Source organism: Delphinapterus leucas, chromosome 15 (assembly GCF_059928025.1).
Source record: "Delphinapterus leucas isolate spDelLeu-1000000601 "Yukka" chromosome 15, BTC_Dleu_Yukka2, whole genome shotgun sequence".
In the NCBI taxonomy this organism is placed as follows: Eukaryota; Metazoa; Chordata; class Mammalia; order Artiodactyla; family Monodontidae; genus Delphinapterus; species Delphinapterus leucas.
The window spans coordinates 64,592,054-64,612,864 of record NC_143143.1 but is presented as its reverse complement, the minus strand read 5'-3'; the positions used below and the strand labels follow the sequence as shown (position 1 = coordinate 64,612,864).

General features: G+C 43.1%; 1 protein-coding gene across 3 annotated transcripts in view; it reads left to right on the top strand.

The window, feature by feature from the left end:
- The window catches only part of GSS (glutathione synthetase), a 33,235-nt gene that overhangs the window by 10,118 nt on the left and 2,306 nt on the right, over window positions 1-20,811 (top strand). For all 3 annotated transcript variants that reach the window (XM_022592605.2, XM_089896781.1, XM_089896782.1), the window contains exons 3-11: window positions 7,652-7,797; window positions 10,094-10,169; window positions 10,472-10,611; window positions 11,314-11,430; window positions 14,764-14,844; window positions 14,942-15,019; window positions 16,525-16,591; window positions 19,252-19,446; window positions 19,933-20,014. In XM_022592605.2, coding sequence (XP_022448313.1) covers window positions 7,652-7,797; window positions 10,094-10,169; window positions 10,472-10,611; window positions 11,314-11,430; window positions 14,764-14,844; window positions 14,942-15,019; window positions 16,525-16,591; window positions 19,252-19,446; window positions 19,933-20,014 — 982 coding nt within the window. The remainder of the gene's footprint in view (window positions 1-7,651; window positions 7,798-10,093; window positions 10,170-10,471; window positions 10,612-11,313; window positions 11,431-14,763; window positions 14,845-14,941; window positions 15,020-16,524; window positions 16,592-19,251; window positions 19,447-19,932; window positions 20,015-20,811) is intronic.

Genomic DNA, 20,811 nt, shown 5'->3' with positions numbered 1-20,811 from the left:
TCATAATAGAAAGCTAGATTCAATAAATTATGGTATATACAAAGAATGGAATACTATACCACCATTAAAAAGAATGAGAGAGACCTTCAAGATGGCTGAGGAGTAAGACGTGCAGATCACCTGCCTCCCCACAAATACATCAGAAATACATCTACATGTGGAACAACTCCCACAAAACACCTACTGAACACTGGCAGAAGACCTCAGACTTCCCAAAAGATATATATATTTTTTCCCTTTTTCTCTTTTTGTGAGTGTGTATGCTTCTTTGTGTGATTTTGTCTGTATAGCTTTGCTTTTACCATTTGTCCTAGGGTTCTGTCTGTCCGTTTTTGTTTTTCATTTTTTTTCTTAGTATAGTTTTTAGCACTTGTTATCATTGGTGGGTTTGTTTTCTGATTTAGTTGCTCTCTTCTTTCTTCCATTTTTTTCTTTTATTGAAATTTTTTTATTTTTAATATTTTTTTATTTTAATAACTTTATTTCATTTTATTTTATTTTATTTTATTTTCTCTTTCTTTTTTCTCCCTTTTCTTCTGAGCCATGTGGCTGACAGGGTCTTGGTGCTCCAACCAGGTGTCCGGCCTGTGCCTCTGAGGTGGGAGAGCCAAGTTCAGGACATTGGTCCACCAGAGACCTCCTGGCTCCACGTAATATCAAATGGCGAAAGCTCTCCCAGAGTTCTCCATCTCAATGCTAAGACCCAGCTCCACTCAATGACCAGCAAGCTACAGTGCTGGACACCCTATGCCAAACAACTAGCAAGACAGGAACACAACCCCACCCATTAGCAGAGAGGCTGCCTAAAATCATAGTAAGGTCACAGACACCCCAAAACACACCACCGGACGTGGTCCTGACCATCAGAAAGACAAGATCAAGCCTCATGCACCAGAACACAGGCACCAGTCCCCTCCACCAGGAAGCCTACACAACCCATTGAACCAACCTTAGCCACTGGGAGCAGACACCAAAAACAACGGGAACTATGAACCTGCAGCCTGTGAAAAGGAGACCCCAAACACAGTAAATTAAGCAAAATGAGAAGACAGAGAAACACACAGAAGATGAAGGAGCAATGTAAAAACCCACCAGACCAAACAAATGAAGAGGAAATAGGCAGTCTACCTGAAAAAGAATCCAGAGTAATGATAGTAAAGATCCAAAATCTTGGAAATAGAATGGAGAAAATACAAGAAACGTTTAACAAGGACCTAGAAGAACTAAAGAGCAAACAAACGATGAACAACACAATAAATGAAATTAAAAATTCTCTAGAAGGAGTCAATGCCAGAATAACTGAGGCAGAAGAATGGATAAGTGACCTGGAAGATAAAATAGTGGAAAGGGATTTCCCTGTTGGTGCAGTGGTTGGGAATCCACCTGCCAGTGCGGGGGACACGGGTTCAAGCCATGGTCTGGGAGGATCCCACATGCTGCGGAGCAGCTGGGCCCATGCGCCACTACTACTGAGCCCGTGCACCACAAAAGAGAGTAGCCCCTGCTCGCCACAACTGGAGAGAGCCTGCGGGAAGCAATGAAGCCCCAACACAGCCAAAAATAAATAAATAAATAAATTTATTTTTAAAAAAAATAGTGGAAATAACTACGACAGAGCAGAATAAAGAAAAAAGAATGAAAAGAATTGAGGACAGTCTCAGAGACCTCTGGGACAACATTAAACACACTAACATTCGAATTATAGGGGTCACAGAAGAAGAAGAGAAAAAGAAAGGGACTGAGAAAATATTTGAACAGATTATAGTTGAAAACTTCCCTAATATGGGAAAGGAAATAGCCAGTCAAGTCTGGGAAGCCCAGAGAGTCCCATACAGGATAAATCCAAGGAGAAACATGCCAAGAAACATATTAATGAAACTATCAAAAATTAAATACAAAGAAAAAATATTAAAAGCAGCAAGGAAAAAACAACAAATAACATACAAGGGAATCTCCATAAGGTTAACAGCTGATCTTTCAGCAGAAACTCTGCAAGCCAGAAGGGAGTGGCAGGACATATTTAAAGTGATGAAAGGGAAAAACCTACAACTAAGATTACTCTACCCAGCAAGGATCTCATTCAGATTCAGTGAAGGAATTAAAACTTTACAGACAAGCAAAAGCTAAGAGAATTCAGCACCATCAAACCAGCTTTACAACAAATTCTAAAGGAATTTCTCTAGGAAACATAAGAGAAGGAAAAGACCTACAATAACAAACCCAAAACAATTAAGAAAATGGTAATAGGAACATACATATCAATAATTACCTTAAATGTAAATGGATTAAATGCTCCAACCAAAAGACACAGACTGGCTGAATGGATACAAAAACAAGACCCATATATATACTGTCTACAAAGAGACCCACTTCAGACCTAGGGACACATACAGACTGAAAGTGAGGGGATGGAAAAAGATATTCCATGCAAATGGAAATCAAAAGAAAGCTGCAGTAGTGATTCTCATATCAGACAAAATAGACTTTAAAATAAAGATGATTACAAGAGACAAAGAAGGACACTACATAATGATCAAGGGGTCAATCCAAGAAGAAGACATAACAATTATAAATATTTATGCACCCAACATAGGAGCACCTCAATACATAAGGCAAATGCTAACAGCCATAAAAGGGGAAATCAACAGTACCACAATCATAATAGGTGACTTTAACACCCCACTTTCAACAATGGACAGATCATCCAAAATGAAAATAAATAAGGAAACACAAGCTTTAAGTGATACATTAAACAGGATGGACTTAATTGATATTTATAGGACATTCCATCCAAAAACAACAGAATACACTTTCTTCTCAAGTGCTCATGGGAAATCCTCCAGGATAGATCATATCTTGGGTCACAAATCAAGCCTTGGTAAATTTAAGAAAATTGAAATCATATCAGGTATCTTTTCCGACCACAGCACTATGAGACTAGATATCAATTACAGGAAAAAAATCTGTAAAAAATACAAAAACATGGAGGCTAAACAACACACTACTAAATAACCAAGAGATCACTGAAGAAATCAAAAAATACCTAGAAACGAATGACAATGAAAGCATGACGACCCAAAACCTATGGAATGAAGCAAAAGCAGTTCTAAGAGGGAAGTTTATAGCAATACAATCCTACCTCAAGGAATAAGAAACATCTCAAGTAAACAACCTAACCTTACACCTAAAGCAATTAGAGAAAGAAGAACAAAAAGCCCCCAAAGTTAGCAGAAGGAAAGAAATCATAAAGATCAGATCAGAAATAAACGAAATAGAAACAAAGAAAACAATAGCAAAGGTCAATAAAACTAAAAGCTGGTTCTTTGAGAAGATAAACACAATTGATAAGCCATTAGCCAGACTCATCAAGAAAAAAAGGGAGAAGACTCAAATCAATAGAATTAGAAATGAAAAAGGAGAAGTAACAACTGACACTGCAGAAATACAAAGGACCATGAGAGATTACTACAAGCAACTATATGCCAATAAAATGGACAACCACGAAGAAATGGACAAATTCTAAGAAAAACACAACCTTCTGAGACTGAACCAGGAAGAAATAGAAAATATAAACAGACCAATCACAAGCACTGAAATTGAGACAGTGATTAAAAATCTTCCAAAAAACAAAAGCCCAGGACCAGATGGCTTCACAGGCAAATTCTATCAAACATTTAGAGAAGATCTAACACCTATCCTTCTCAAACTCTTCCAAAATATAGCAGAGGGAGGAACACTCCCAAACTCATTCTACGATGTCACCATCACCCTGATACCAAAACCAGACAAAGATACTACAAAAAAAGAAAATTACAGACCAATATCTCTGATGAATATAGATGCAAAAATCCTCAACAAAATACTAGCAAACAGAATCCAAAAATACATTAAAAGGATCATACACCATGATCAAGTGAGATTTATCCCAGGGATGCAAGGATTCTTCAATATATGCAAATCAATCAATGTGATACACCATATTAACGAATTGAAGAATAAAAACCATATGATCATCTCAACAGATACAGAAAAAGCTTTTGGCAAAATTCAACACTATTTATTGTAAAAAAAACTCTCCAGAAAGTGGGCATAGAGGGAACCTACTCAATATAATGAAGGCCATATATGACAAACCCACAGCAAACATCATTCTCAATGGTGAAAAACTGAAAACATTTCCTCTAAGATCAGGAACAACAGAAGGATGCCCACTCTCAACACGATTATTCAACATGGTTTTGGAAGTCCTAGCCACAGCAATCAGAGAAGAAAAAGAAATAAAAGAAATCCAAATCAGAAAAGAAGATGTAAAGATGTCACTGTTTGCAGATGACATGCTACTATGCATAGAGAATCCTAAAGACTCTACCAGAAAACTGCTAGAGCTAATCAATGAATTTGGTAAAGTAGCAGGATACAAAATTAATGCACAGAAATCTCTTGCATTCCTATACACTAATGATGAAAAATCTGAAAGAGAAATTAAGGAAACACTCCCATTTACCACTGCAACAAAAAGAATAAAATACCTAGGAATAAACCTACCTAAGAAGACAAGAGACCTCTATGCAGAAAACTATAAGACACTGATGAAAGAAATTAAAGATGATACAAACAGATGGAGAGATATACCATGTTCTTGGATTGGAAGAATCAACATTGTGGAAATGACTATACTACCTAAAGCAATCTACTGATTCAGTGCAATCCCTGTCAAACTACCAATGGCATTTTTCACAGAAGTAGAACAAAAAATTTCACAATTTGTATGGAAACACAAAAGACCCTGAATAACCAAAGCAATTTTGAGAAAGAAAAATGGAGCTGGAGGAATCAGGCTCCCGGACTTCAGACTACTACAAAGCTACAGTAATCAAGACAATATGGTACTGGCACAAAAACAGAAATATAGATCAATGGAAGAGGATAGAAAGGCCGGAGATAAACCCACACACATATGGTCACCATATTTTTGATAAAATGTACAAAATGAATATACAGTGGAGAAAAGACAGCCTCTTCAATAAGTGGTGCTGGGAAAACTGGACAGCTACATGTAAAAGAATGAAATTAGAACACTTCCTAACACCACACATAAAAATAAACTCAAAATGGATTGAAGACCTAAATATAAGGCCAGACAGTATAAAACTCTCAGAGGAAAACATAGGCAGAACACTCTATGACATAAATCACAGCAAGATCCTTTTTGACCCACCTCCTAGAGAAATGGAAATAAAAACAAAAATAAACAAATGGGACCTAATGAAAATTAAAAGCTTTTGCACTGCAAAGGAGAACATAAATAAGATGAAAAGACAAACCTCAGAATGGGAGAAAATATTTGCAAATGAAGCAACTGACAAAGGATAAATTTCCAAGATTTACAAGCAGCTCATACAGCTCAATATCAAAAAACCAAACAACCCAATCCAAAAATGGGCAGAAGACCTAAATAGACATTTCTCCAAAGATGATGTACAGTTGCCATCAAACACATGAAAGGATGCCCAACATCACTAACCATTAGAGAAATGCAAATCCAAACTACAATGAGGTATCACCTTGCACCTGTCAGAATGGCCATCATCAAAAAATCTACAAGCAATAAATGCTGGACAGGGTGTGGAGAAAAGGGAACCCGCTTGCACTGTTGGTGGGAATGTAAATTGATACAGCCACTATGGAGAACAGTATGGAGGTTCCTTAAAAAACTAAAAATAGAGCTACCATATGACCCAGAAATCCCACTACTGGGCATATACCCTGAGAAAACCATAATTCAAAAAGCAACCTAAGTGTCCATCGACAGATGAATGGATAAAGAAGATGTGGCACATATATACAATGGGATATTACTCAGCCATAAAAAGAAATGAAATTGAGTTATTTGTAGTGAGGTGGATGGACCTAGAGTCTGTCATACAGAGTGAAGTAAGTCAAAAAGAGAAAAACAAATAGCGTATGCTAACACATATATATGGAATCTAAAAAAAAAAAAAAAAAAGGTTCTGAAGAACCTAGGGACAGGACAGGAATAAAGACACAGACGTAGAGAATGGACTTGAGGACACAGGGAGTGGGAAGGGTAAGCTGGGACGAAGTGAGAGAGTGGCATGGACATATATACACTACCAAATGTAAAATAGATAGCTAGTGGGAAGCAGCCACATATCACAGGGAGATCAGCTTGGTGCTTTGTGTCCACATAGAGGGGTGGGACAGGGAGGGTGGGAGGGAGACGCAAGAAGGAGGAGATATGGAGATATATGTATATGTATAGCTGATTCACGTTGTTATAAAGCAGAAACTAACACACCATTGTAAAGCAATTATACTCCAATAAAGATGTTAAAATACAAAAAGAATGAGAGTGCTCTATTTGAATGTATTCGGAAATGTCTCTGAAATATTTATAAAGCTAAGGACAGAACAATGTATGTATTATATGCTTGTGTGTGTGTAAAAAGAGAAAATATGTATGTATACGTATACATTAGTCTAGAAGGATATGTGAGACACTAGTATACCATTTGCCTCTGGGGAGGAGAACTGGGTCATTGGGGCTAGGGTGGGAGTGAGATGTACTTTTCACTATGCATCCTTGTGTCTTTTTTGATTTTATATCATGTGTTTGTATTATCTATTCAAAATAATAATTTTTAAAAAAATAAATATATAAATGCCAAGTTCTAACACCCTTAACTCATACTATTATAATGACAAGCATATTAACTCAGAGGTTAGACTCAGGAATGCTTCATAATATAAGCACAAAGTCATAATATAAGTCACAAAGTCATCTTACCTTCTGTTACCCAAGTTCTAGTTCATTTGTTGTTGGAAATCTCAGAATGCATTATCCCCTTCTAAAAATAGTATTCTAGATAGTATTTGGGTTTCCTGGCTCTGCCAAAGTCCAGAGAACTCAGAGTGCAGCTGAACTCCAGGCCTGGCAACCTGGGTCACCATCTCCAATACTGGGGGGAAACCAATCCTGGCTCCTTCTCTGGAGACCAGAGTCCACTTCTGCTGCAGCCCTACCTGCAGGACTTTCCCTCTCCCCCAACCAGAAGGCAAGGGGACTGGGCTTGGATATGAACTGGCTAAGAGTATGTGTGAGTGTGTGTGTGTGCGTGTGCGTGTGTGTGTATTGTGGTTGTTGTGTTGTTTAGTAACATTCATGGTTCAAATCCCAGTGTCACCTATTAGCTTTATATAATTTTGGACGCGTTACTTAACCTCTCTGAGACTTAGTTCCCTTATCTATTTATTAGGTACAGATAATAATAGTATCTTTCTCATAGGGTTAAATGATGAATCCACGTAAAGTATTTAAAACAGTGCTGAGCACACAGTCAGTGCTCAGTAATTTTTTGGTTTATTTGTCTTCTAGACTTTGTAATATTTTATCTCTTTACATTAAAAAGAAAAAAAAAGATCAGAAGCAAAATGGCCAAAAACAAAGTCTGCAAGTTCTCTTTATACCCATTCCTCGTCCTGTTCTCCTCCCTCCCTTCCCAGAGGTAACCACTATTCTGTAGTTTGTGTGTCCTCAATAAATGTAGGGCACCCTTTCCATGGGGTTATGTTTGCAGGAAGACAACCCATTCACAGGTGTTCTACCCGTGCGCACTCTTTCCTCAATCAGGTGGTGAGCTATGCCCCATTCACACTCTTCCCCTCACTGGTCCCGAGTGCCTTGCTGGGGCAGGCCTATGCTGTACAAATGGACTTCAACCTGCTGGTGGATGCTGTCAGCCAGAACGCTGCCTTTCTGGAGCAAACTCTCTCCAGGTACAGGGCAGTGGGGCTTCGGGGGCTGTGAGGTGCTAGAACCAAGAGATTGGAAGACTGGGGAGTCATGAGCTATTACTCAGGCAGGTGACTTGGTGGGGTGGGGGACAGGTACTCCCCAGGAGAAACAAACATTTGTAGAATAGAAGTTAGGAGACCTGGCTTCTAACCCTGGCTCTACCACTTATTTATATGGCCTCAAGCAAGTTCCTCTCTTTCTCTGGGCCTCAATTTCTTCATCTGTAAAATGGGAGGTTGGCCTAAATCTAATGTCCCTTCCAACACTGACATTCTGTGATTCTCTGACCCTTGACCCCCCTGCTTTGAAGACTGAAATTTCCATTTGTAATTAGGGAGAGTCAACCTAGTTTGAGAGAAAACAGAGAGCAGGAGGGGTTATGGGTTTAAAGTCAGATTTCCTACTTCTCTTAAGCAGTGACCCTTTCTTGTCGCTTCAGGCCTCTTATCTCTGGGTGGGACGGGGTGCAGACTGGGCCACACCCAGTTCACGAGGATACAGAACCCCTGAAATGACTCACTCTATCCTCTCCCCTCTCTGATCTTTTGATCTTTTTTCCCCTTGAGGCCCTGGGGCAAGGGAAATTTCTTTATTTTAGAATTAAGTTAGAATTAAATATATATATGTGTGTGTGTGTGTGTGTGTGTGTGTGTGTGTATATGATTGCATGTCTCATTAATTTTTCAAAATCTTTTTAAAAAAAATATTTATTTATTTGGCTGCACTGGGTCTTCGTTGCGGCATGCGGGATCCAGTTCCCCAACCAGGGATCGAACCCGGGCCCCCTGCATTGGGAGCTCGGAGTCTCAACCGCTGGCCCACCAGCGAAGTCCCCACAAAATCTTTTAAAAATGTGCACATTGGTGTGAGGGTGAAAATGAGAAGGGTTCATAATGGTAAGAAGTTTGGAAACCTTGACTTGGAGCTAAAAACCCACTGAGTCCTGAATGTACAAACCTTTCCACCACCTTTTCTTCAGATCTTTCTCGGGATGGGCCCAGCTTTTGTACCTGTGATTCTAGATTGTGGGAAATATGAGCAGCCTGATTTATGACCTTTATCCTAAAGCTGCAGTTATGTGTGAGACCTTCCCTGCAGCCCATCTCTGCAACCCCTGTCTTCCCTATTACCCTCTCATCTGAAATACACACAAACCCTAGCTTGTAAGGGTGAAAAGGCCCAGGGTCACATGAGCTAGAATAGCAGCCTAGGAGAATCCCAGCTTAGGGACTCTCCTCTTCACCAAGGGCTGCGGAACCCCATGAGAGCTGGCTGGGGAGAGAGGAACTTCAGGGCAGGCCTGAGCTACATGGGCTCAGTGGGGTCCCTGTAACAAGGTGAGCCTGAGAGTTAGGCTTGAGCAGGCGTGCAGAGACCACCCTGACTCTTGAGAGGCAACAAGTTAGTTACCTGTGGGTGTTTCTTCCTAAGGCTCCAGAAAACCATACTGGCTGGGTCCTACCTCATGCCACATGTCACAGTAGCACACTGGGCCATGACGATGAGCTAGCAGAGACATGGTCCCCATCTTCATGTGGTTTATAGTCAAATAGGAGAGAGAATACTAGTCATCACACAAATAAAATGGAAAATTACAACTGCAATCAGTGCTATAAAGGAGAGGTCCACAGTGCTATGAGAGTGCACACCAGGGGGATCTGACCCAGGTAGGGAAGGCTTCCTTGAGGAAATCACATCATATAAGGACTGGTTGAAGAAAAAAATTAGGATATTTAGCTTGAGTCAGAAAAACCTTTTGGGGCACAGGGCATAACTGCTGTCTTCTAATCTCTGAGTGCTGCCATGGAAGAGGTGGAAAAGACTTGTCCTGGGAGGTCCCAGAACATAGGGGAAGCTACGGAGAGTTAATGTTAGGTCAGCTAGAAAGCTTACCAACTACACAGTGGCCATATCGTATGCCAGTTTTGAATCCTTCTTGGGAGCACACACTATGTTCAATTCTGTACATGTAATGTCTCATTTACTCTTCACTACAACTCTCTGTTATAAATATAATTATATTCCTCTTCATTTTACAGATGAGCAAACTGAAGCATAGAGGTGATATGATTGAGGTTGCCCAACAGTGAGCGGTAGAGCTGGGATTTGAACCCAAGTCATCTGGCTCTAAAGCTGGGTTCTAAACCACTGTTCTCTACAGGGTTGGTGTGGGTGTTCAATTTTGAGCCAGTAGACCCAGAGAGGATTCAGGAGACAATGGAAATCCTTGACCTTTAATGTTTGATGTAGCCTAGAAAATACTCTTTCCTCTTTCAGTACCATCAAAAGGGACAACTTTACTGCTCATCTCTTTGACATCCACAAGCAAGTCCTGAAAGAGGGCATTGCCCAGGTAACCATTCCCCACTTCACCCCAGCCTGGGACCTGCCCCTCCCATCTTGTTCTCTTTTTTTTTTTTTTAACCAGAAGAATTTGGCCTACTCCCTGAGCTCATGGGAATCTGCCTCTCATTGGTCCCCACTGGGTTTATACATTAGTGGCCAATCCTGGAATGTCCCAAAGAATGATTCCACTGGGTTTGGGAGTGTTAGCTGGCACCTTTGCATAGAGTTCATGGTACCTGTCTGCTCTGTGGCTAGGCCCTCAGAGTCAGCCCCTGGGCAAATGTCCTCAGCCTTCAGTTTTCCCCACAGACGGTGTTCCTGGGCCTGAATCGCTCAGACTACATGTTCCAGCGCAACGCAGATGGCTCTGCAGCCCTGAAACAGATTGAAATCAACACCATCTCTGCCAGCTTTGGGGGCCTAGCCTCCCGGACCCCTGCTGTGCATCGGTGGGTCCCTTGGGCAATCCTGGGCACACTAGTGAGGTGTCAGCCTGATGAGCCTACAATCATAGGTGGGGGCAGGGATCTCCAATGCTGACTGTGCCTTCCTGGGCCTTGGGTCATGTGTTCCCACCTCATAGCACAGCTTCCACTTGTAATTAAGTCTCGGTGTGTCATAAAAAGAAGGAACCTCAGGGTTCATCTGGTCCTGCCCCTTCATTGTACAAGTTAGTAATCCAGGCAGAAGGAACAGTATCTCTGAGGGTCCTGAGGTAAGAAAGAGGCCTGAAATGAGGTCAGAATCCAAGGCAGAGAGGGAACAGGGGCTTCCCTTCTGAGCGCTGGACCCTAGCAACATCCACTTCTAGTCAGTAGTGATGCTCCAGGTTGCTGTGATTCCAGATGGTCTGTAGCTGGATTCCAGACAGTACCTGGGGCTCAGGTAAAGGGGTTTCAGTTCATTGGGAGGCTTGTGTGGAGTGGAAACACAGGGTCTCAGGACTCCTCTGGGCATGTACACCAGGGGCCAGGCTTAGGGCAGCCCAACACATTCCAGCCTGAGGTGGATCCTACAAGAGCATGATGGTAGGATGCTTTTTAGTGCTCAGCTGACTCTCAAAGTGATGTTCCTATAATTGTCTATGAGTCAGAGGCAGAAGGGTCTTCCAGGTCCATCCAGTTACTAAGTAGGCATCTCTCTTTCAACAGACATGTTCTCAATGTCCTGGGTAAGACCAAAGAAGCTGCCAAGATCCTCTCCAATAATCCCAGCAAGGGATTGGCCATGGGGATTGCCAAAGCCTGGGAACTCTACGGCTCAGCCAAGTAAGGGGAAGAAAAAGTGTCAGCAGAATCCTGCTTTAGATTCAGCATTCATGGATGCAGCAACTTCTTTGCCTGACATCATTAGGAAATCATGAGGGAATTTTTCTTGAGATAGAAGCTTACTCTTTGAAGTACCAAAATTATTTTAATGGAGTTTTGGGCTTCCTTCTTAAGAGATGCTGATAATAATTTAATCTTTTCTCATTGGCTACAGGTGATGGTTATGACAGTCAGTGATTGCATCTTGATGTAATGCAGGGGTGCTACCTGGAGTGAGAGAGGCATGTGAGGTTGTTTGCCTGCACTAATGGCCCCAGTTATTAGGCTTTATGCTCTTATTCTGTTTTTCATAGTTTTTCTGTCTGTTTTCCTACTAACAGCTCTTCTTACTGCTGTCACTTTGCTTGAATTTAGAATCTCCACTGCCATCCTTATACCTCCTTTTTGATTTGTAGTTTGGGAAAGCAGATGATCTGTTATATTTGTGTGTAATGAGTGTGAGGGCCTTTTTGATGAGTAAATGCATAAACTTTGATTTAGGGATTTTATAGTATCTGTTCAGAGGCATTTTTTTGCTTCCTTCCTATTTCTCAACCATGTTCCAGATGTGTAAAGATGCTAGATGTTCCAGATATGACTTCTGGATAAGTGAGCGGCCACTGTACTAACAGTTATTGCTATGTTAATATAGCATTAATAGTTTACCCTTAATGAGCATCTACTAGTGCCACACTTTGTGCTAAGCTCTTCACATACAGGATCTCATTGAATCCTAAATTCAAACACTCTGAGGTAGATATTATTCATCTCCCCCATTTTAAAGATGAGGAAACTGAGATTCAGAGAGGTGAAGTGCATTGTTCAAGGTCAAGTGGTGAGTTGGTGGTAGAGCCCAGAGTCCATCTCCCTCTAGAACCTGCATTCTTAATCACTTTATTGCCTCCAAGAGAGCCTCTCTGGGCTTATTAAGCCTCACTAAGACTCAAGAAACCTCAGACTCTGAGCATTTGGAAGTCATCAGACAAATATTTTTTCAAGTAGAACTCTTGGCTAGGTTGTATTTTAAGAGTGAAGCCAGGAGATGGGTCAGCTAGGGAACATGCTGATAGACGAATGCTGCAGAGGGTTTCTCTAGCCAGGCTGTGAATAACATGGAGAGAAAAGACTTGTGTGCTCAGAATTAGGCACTGGTAGGTAGGAGCTATGGGGTCCCTGAGCCAGGAGTGGATTCCCTCATTTTGAGAGTCAAATAGGCACTTCTGCTGACCCAAATATGACCTTTGCTAAAGTCTGTTCTTTTCCCTGAACATCAGTTTCCGAACTTGTAAAACGGGGGTAATAATAATACCTAAAAGGGTGGTAGTAAGAATTAAATGAAATCATAGATTTGAAAAATGCTTTAAAAAATTCAGTGAGGGTCATTATATGGTACTTTCAATAATAACGATAATGATAGTAATAATTACTACCATTTAAAGAGTTTTGTTTTACAGAAGAGCAAATGGAGGGCTCAGAGAGGTTGAATAACTTGCCCAAAGTCACACAGCTAGTAAGTTTAGAATTCACGTTTATCTGCCCCTAAAGCCTGTGTTCTCTCTACTACACTGTTCTTCTGAAAGGAATGGTCCCATAGTATAGACTGAAAAACTGAGGTGTGAGCATTTGTAGAACAGATGAATTTTCATCAATTATCTCATATATTTTAAAAGAATTTTAAAAAATTAAGCCAGGAAAATGAATTATGATTTCAATTTAGACATTTATTCAAACTCTTTCAAAATATAGTGTCTGTGGTTAGAATGAGTAGGGATAAGAAAAGGGGATTCTTGATATAAAAGGTTGGGAACTATGATTTATTTAACACCCTTATCTTATACATGGGGAAATTAGGGCCCAAGGAAAGGAACTGACTTACCCAAGGGTATACCATAGATCACTGGCAAAGCCAGCACTGGGACTCTGGAGTCCTCATTCCCAGTCAGCATGCTGCTGCTACTTCACCTCCCTTAGCTGATAACTTTCCTAGACCTGCTGTCAAGAGACTGCTCAGAATTAAAGGCAGGAGGAGGTAGAATATGTTTTCCGAGTCTGAGTCCGATTATTTGGCAGGAGGCTTCATTAACCAGAGCATGCAGTTCCACTTTAACCTACAGCCTCTCCTCCACCTTTTCTTGGAGGTGGGCCAGCCTGGGCCAAGTGCCACCTCCCACTCATGAGCAGAGCAGATCAGGCTACAAAGTAAAGAGCAAGGTCATTGGCCCTCGGGACTCTCTCAGGGCAAGATGGCTTGTGAGATTTCAGGCAGGCCAGGAGAAGGGGCATACTAGGACCTGTGTTTTAGCTAAGTGGAAAGGAGTCAGGCAGAGTGTAGTCCAAGAGGTTCAGCTGAGGGAGGGAGAAGCAAAGATAGACAAGAGGCCAAGTATGGGAGGTCAGGAATCCACACTTAAAATCCTAAGCCAAGTCTGCCCACCCAAGAGCTCAGCAAGAAGCCTTGGGCACAGAGCAATACAGCTACAGCAAAAATGGAGTTTGGTACTGCTGAGCAGTGACACTAAGAGAGTCTGGTGGGAGACACCTGGACCTGTTCTTGACAACTGAAAACAGCTTGGTAGGTAGCCAAACAGACAATTCTTTGACATTAGCATTCCCCTGAGTCCTCGAGCTCTTGCTCCTTTAAGAAACATGTGGATAAGCAGAAAGGAAGAGGCCAGGTAAGCCCCAGTGATCCCATTAATACGGTGGGACCAAATGTGGCCCTGTGTACCTCACAGAAATGTTGGGAGGCCCCAGGAGATAATGCCTTATTCATAGTTTTCTCTATAGTGTTTCTGTTGGATTCCATTGAGCTCTTCTTTTTTTTTTTCTTTTTGAAAGAATCACACACTCTTTTATTATATGATTCACAATCTAGCAATAGGGTCATTATCCCCTAACTCCCAGCATTGTTCTTTTACAAAATATTCTTCAGTACTCTCACTTCTTTATTCTTCCAGAAGAACTTGGAATCATTATGTTAAATTCTAAGAAAAAGTCCTCTTGGGTTTTTGAGATGGTTTTAAATCTAAATTTTAATTTGCACAGAAGATTGACACCATTACAGTATTTCATCTACCTACTGGAGAAGGGGCAGAGACATGTCCATTTCTTCAAGTTTTCTATATTCAGGAAATAATGTGTTGTAGCCTCAGGTGTCTATCCTGAGGCAGTCCTGAGTAGAGAGAATATCTACTCTTTCAGGGAAGCCGTGTTCTCATTCTCACTTCTGAGGGGGTGGGATGAAGGGAAGACAAGATTTGTAGCCACCTTGGGCCACCTGTGCTCTTTCCCCAGCGCTCGGGTGCTACTGATTGCCCAAGAGAAGGAAAGGAATATATTTGACCAGCGTGCCATAGAGAATGAGCTACTGGCCAGGTAGGTAAAGGAGGGGAGACCTCCAGATGTAGCCCCAGGACTGGGGAGAGCCACTCAGAACAGAGCATCCACTCTGAGCCTTGCCCATCTTTCCCAGGAATATCCATGTAATCCGGCGAAAGTTTGAAGATGTCTCTGAAAAGGGGTCTCTAGACCAGGACCGAAGACTGTTTATGTAAGTGTCCAGGGAGCATTCCCCAAGGATCCAATAGAGGGCTGATTTAGGAAACTCATCCTGCTGCCCACTTCCCCTAAATAATCCTTTCTTCTGGGAGATGTGATGGCTTGCTTCCTTCTCTCTGAACTTTAGGGTGAACTCTGAAAGTATCCCACCATCCCAGGAAATTTTGGACAAGCCAAGTTCTGCTTCTAACGGGTTGTATCAGAACTATTGACATTCTGGATAACCTTGGTTTTCATATGCCTCTGGGCTCCCAAAAGTTTTCTTGCCCTTCTTGGCTAGTCAAGTCAGACCTGGGCAGTTGGGTTCGGCAGTCAAGGAGGAAGAGGAGTAGCCAGCTCATTCTTTGATTGGTCTGAGAGTTGCTCTCTGAGGTCTTATGCAAGACCTCAAAGGGCCTGGATTTGTGTTCCAAGCCAGGCCCTGTGCTTCCCTTCAGGGGCCACCACCAAGTGACTTCAGTATCACATATTTGGGTAGCATTGCTTACAGCACACATATTTAGACCTGGAAATGTGTGGTTCTTAAAATTAAGAACCTCCTGGCGTTTCACAATACCACTTACTATTTTCAAAGTGCGCTTCTATCTTAACAAAACAAAGTCATTAGTTTACTTGCCAGATAAATCAAACAATATCAAATAAATCAAAGAAAAGGGGAAGAAGTTCAAAAAGACAGTATGTGGCTTAACTAGATTCATATTTTGCATCTCCCCACCCTCACCCCCTACCATTTAAAAAAATCAGCTACTTTAAGCAGTGTAAATACAAGTGTGTTTTGCTAGCAGTATGATTATATATAGCAATATGATTCTGCTGCTCAGTAATTTTGAGCCCACTTTTTTAAAATTTACCTAATTTGATTCTGGTTGCCTTCGGCCTTACTAGAATGACTCTAGATCTGGAATACTAGAAGGCATTCCCCACTGCATACCTCCATTTTTTAGTGGAAGCATTGATGGTGTGTGGGTGTCTACTTTCATACTTCCAATGAATCCTTGTTCAGGCTACCCCTGTGCAATGACTTTCAAAGAAAGAAGCCAAATGCATTTTGATGCACCCTGAAATAGATTGAACCACTGAATACATCAGTTTTATTTTATTTTTAATCTCTTATACATTTATTTATTTTATTTTATTTATTTTTGGCTGTGTTGGGTCTTCGTTGCTGCACGCGGGCTTTCTCTAGTTGGGGCGAGTGGGGGCTACTCTTCGTTGCAGTGTGGGGGCTTCTCATTGTGGTGGCTTCTCTTGTTGCGGAGCACGGGCTCTAGGCACACGGGCTTCAGTAGTTGTGGCTCGTGGGCTCTAGAGCGCAGGCTCAGTAGTTGTGGCGCACAGGCTTAGTTGCTCCACGGCATGTGAGATCTTCCTGGACCAGCGCTCGAACCCATGTCCCCTGCGTTGGCAGGCAGATTCTCAACCACTGTGCCACTAGGGAAGTCCCTGAACACATCAGTTTTAATTTAACACAACAGCTTTCTCCATCCTGTGTTCTAGGGACGACCAGGAAGTTGCTGTGGTTTACTTCCGGGATGGCTACATGCCAAGTCATTACAGTCTACAGGTTGGTACTTTCTGTTAGACCGTTCTTTGCCTCTGGGACCTACCATCGTTCTTCAGAGATTCAACTCAGGTGTCAGAACAACCTAGGTTATTTCCTGAGCTCTGGCTTCAGTTCTTCCTGAGGGAACTTGCTGCTGGAACTTCCTGTCCTCCCACAAGCTTTTTGCTACCTCTCACTCTCTACACACAATCTTCTAGAATCTGAATCCTCAGGAAACCACAATGCACCAGCCATTCACACTGTTTGTAGGGATATGCTGGTAAATGTGTAACAATCTTTCTGTGGAGACAAGCCCCTATTTGTAGCATTTTCTGATTTCTAGGTGGTAAATACTCCCATCCTGGCCAGTTTCAAAGCTACCCATCTTAACATCTCTGAACAGAGCTGGGAAGAGATGGATTCAGTCAGCTCTCACTAGCCAATGCAAACCAGTGCCACTACACCACTGACCATTTCCTTCTTCCCAACTCTTACTTCTCTTTTATCTGCATCAGAAAGTTTTTATCTGCTGTCCATTCATGTTAATGACAGTAATGATAATATCACCTTAGCTTGCTATCCTACCAGGTAGTTTCAAAATTACATTCCACATCCACTATTTCATTTAATCCTTATAACCACTCTGTGAGGTGTGTAATTATCCCCATTATATAGATGGAGAAACTAAGGTTTGAGAGATGCAGGTGCTTATCTAAGGTCCCAGAGAGAGCTCCCAAACTTTCTGACTCTCAGTCCAGTAGCTTTCCTAGTATATCATTCTCCTCCCCCTGCCCCTAATCCACAGCATGGAGAAGCTAAGAAGCCCTACTTTCAGTTGGGAGAAGGTAAAGGAGAAAATAAGTTAGAAAATACCATAAGCAGTAGTCTAGGGGTCATGAGCATTTGGCTCTGCCTCTGTGTGACCAGGGGCAGGTTCCTGACCCTTTCTGGGCTCAGTTTCTGTAAGGTGAGGAACTACACTAGAAAATTGAGGGAGCTCCTTCCAGATTGATAATTCTTTGAATGTAAGATCCTCCCTAAGGCCCAGCTGTATAGGGATCTGCCTCTTGTCTCCTTTTCAACCTCATTGCATGCCATCCCTCCACCTCACTCCCACCTTGCAGCCCCACAGGCTTGTCAATCCCACTGTCTATTGGGAAAATGTCCTGGTTCCAGGACAAGGGGTTTGGGGAAAGGGCCAAAGAAAACTTTATTGAGTTAACAAGGAGGGAAATTAGTGCATAAGGGGGAGAACATTTTTAGGGAACTGGGAAACTCAGACCAGTTTTAGACATGGAGGTGAATCTGCTAGGCTTAGTGAATTGCCAGGTGACCATGAGCAAGGCCCTGCTCATCTCTGAGTTTTGCTTTCCCTACTTTCCACGATGGGGTAGTTTTCTGGGTTTTTCTCTGATATTCAGGGTACCTTTAACTCTACCCAGAACACTAGCCTAGTTGTTAGGTGGCTGGGGTTATTGGTGAAGACCAGGCAGAGATGCTGCAGGTGGACTGACTACATCAAAGAAAGGACAGCATGCGTGGGGGGTGAGAGTGGGATGGGGGGGGGTGTTCCTCAGGCCATAGCCCTGATCCTGCTGTGGGCAGTTCGATGTGGTCTGGAGTCAAGGACAGACTGTCCCTCTAGTGCCTGAGAATGGGGACCAGAGCTGGGAGGCATGATCCTCTGCTGTTTTCCTGCCTCTCACACCCTAACTCCTGGCCCACCAGACTACTCATCCTGCGATTACTCACCAGCAGACCTTCGCTCGTATTATTCTGTCAACCTTAATACCTCTTCCCTGTTGAGTCTCACCTGTCAGACTCTACCCGTCCACTCAATTTCACCTCATTAAACAACAATAACAAATATTTATTGAGCACCTACAAAGCTTCAGGCACTGTGTTAGACACTAGGGATACAACAGGAAATAAGACAGACAAGGGTCCTTATGGAGCTCACAGTTTGGTCAGGGAGATGGTCATCAGAAAGTAAACAAAAGTAGAAAACATGGTTTTTTCTAGCTGGGGGAAACTCTTTGAAACAACAGGGTGAAAACACAGAGAATTATGGGGAAACCCACGTTAAATAGGGTGGTTTGAGAAGATGACTTTGAGCCAAGATTTAAGGATGAGAGGGATCCAGCCATCCATCAGAAAAGCCAAAATGGCAAGAATTCCAGGCAGAGGGAAATGCAGCAAATGCAAAGGCCCTGAGGTGGAAATGACATTTGTGTTTGAGGATTGACAAACCTGTGTGGCTGCAAGGTGGGAGTGAGGTGGAGGGATGGCATGGAATGAGGTTGAAAAGGAGACAAGAAGCAGATCCTTACAGGATCTTATAGGCCGTGGTAAGGAGTTTGTATTTTATCTGTAGTACAGTAGGAAGCTGAGCTCATAAACAAGTGTCCCACCCCTTTCAAACCTCTTCATCAACTGTTCTACACCTTTTCACCTTTTGTCATTTTCCCTTTTAATTATAGTCATGTGTCATTGTGCTAGACCATAAGCTCCATAAGGGCAAGAATCCTGCATAATAGGAGGGGCCGTACCTGCCTCACAAGGATGTTGCAATGACCCTGGGAGATAATGAATGTGAGGATACCTGGCACCTGAAGGATGCTCATTAAAGGCCAGCCAAAGTAAAATAAAGTAGAATTCCTTTTGGTTTCTTCTCTCTGCAGAACTGGGGAGCACGGCTGCTGCTGGAGAGGTCATGTGCTGTCAAGTGCCCGGACATTGCCACGCAGCTGGCTGGGACTAAGAAGGTGCAACAGGAGCTGAGCAGATCAGGCATGCTGGAGGTGTTGCTCCCCGGCCAGCCTGAGGCCGTGGCCCGCCTCCGTGCCACCTTTGCTGGCCTCTACTCACTGGACATGGTGCGTGGACAGCCCGCTTCTCCCACCACAGGCCCCCTAGGTATCAGGGACCCAGAGCCCAATGTGTTGCAGAGGCTGGAACTGGCACTGGGCTGGACTTGGGTCAGTGATGCTCTGAGAAAACCCCTAGAGCCCTGGGAAGGAGGGCTGGAATCCATTGTAAGCTCCCACAGCAAAGGTGGAGATGGGGACGGTAACCAGGGGAAGGGGCTGAGGTAGACAGCAAGAATTGAGGAATATCTGTACCCGTTTTCCAGACCTCCTGCTGCTCCTGAACTGTTGCCCAAGAAAGCTTGTTGTCACTGTACTCACTGCTACAGGGGGCTTGCTGGGGTCATATCCAGATAGTAGCATCCAGCCTAAAGGGGCTTATGGCTCTTCCTCCTCCTGCTCTTCCTCTGATGCTGCTCTACACAACCAGCAGGACCTTGGCTCCTGCCTCTTTGGCCCAAGACTGCTAGTGACTGCTTTCTTGCCTCCTGCCAGGGTGAAGAAGGGGACCAGGCTATCACTGAGGCCATTGCTGCCCCTAGCTGCTTCGTGCTAAAGCCCCAGAGAGAGGGTGGAGGTAGGTGGTTCCCCCTTTGCAGGGCTGCTCAGTGAAAGGGGGCCAGCAGGCTGTCACCAGTGCTGATCTGCACTTGCTATGGGCACGGTCCCAGGCTCTGGGGGTTACAAGAGGAACTGACACATGTCCCCACCTTGGACAGTGTCCCAGGAGACCCTTTGGTCAAGTGCAGTGGAGCACAAGGGAATGTGTGAGGCGAACGTGATAACCACTACACTGCAGAAATGCCCGTGCACAAGGGAATGTGATTAACCAGCACTGGAGGGTTTGGGCAAGTGTAGTCTGAGGTGCCTGAGGGTGAACTGTGGGGAAGCAGGATGGGGGCATATCAGGAGGTTGGATATCTTCCTGCTTAGTTTGAACTCCTTGAGGGCAGGGATCATGTCTGTCTCCTGACCCAGAGGAGATGGGTTTTGATCTTGGCCTTAAGGGTTAGGTACCAGTTTCCCAGGTGGAAAAGCGGGAAGAGTATTCCATACAGAAGAAGCAACCTCGGGCATAGGCACTGGTCCGTGAAAGTGTGATATGTTTGGAGATTAATGAGTAACTGGTCAGGCTGGAGTGCAGTGTGGGAGGTGAGAGAAGGCAGGGATTTGGGTTGGAAAAGATAGTTTGGGACCTGATTATAAAGGACGTTGAATATATGTACGAAATTGGATTTTATCCTAAGGGTAGCGGGAAGCCATTAGAAAGTTTTAAGGAGGGAAGGGACACATGATTGATCTAGGATCCATGTTTCAGCCATGGTAGAGCGTGTCCTGGAATGTAGGGAGACACTGATGGCAGAGAGACCATAG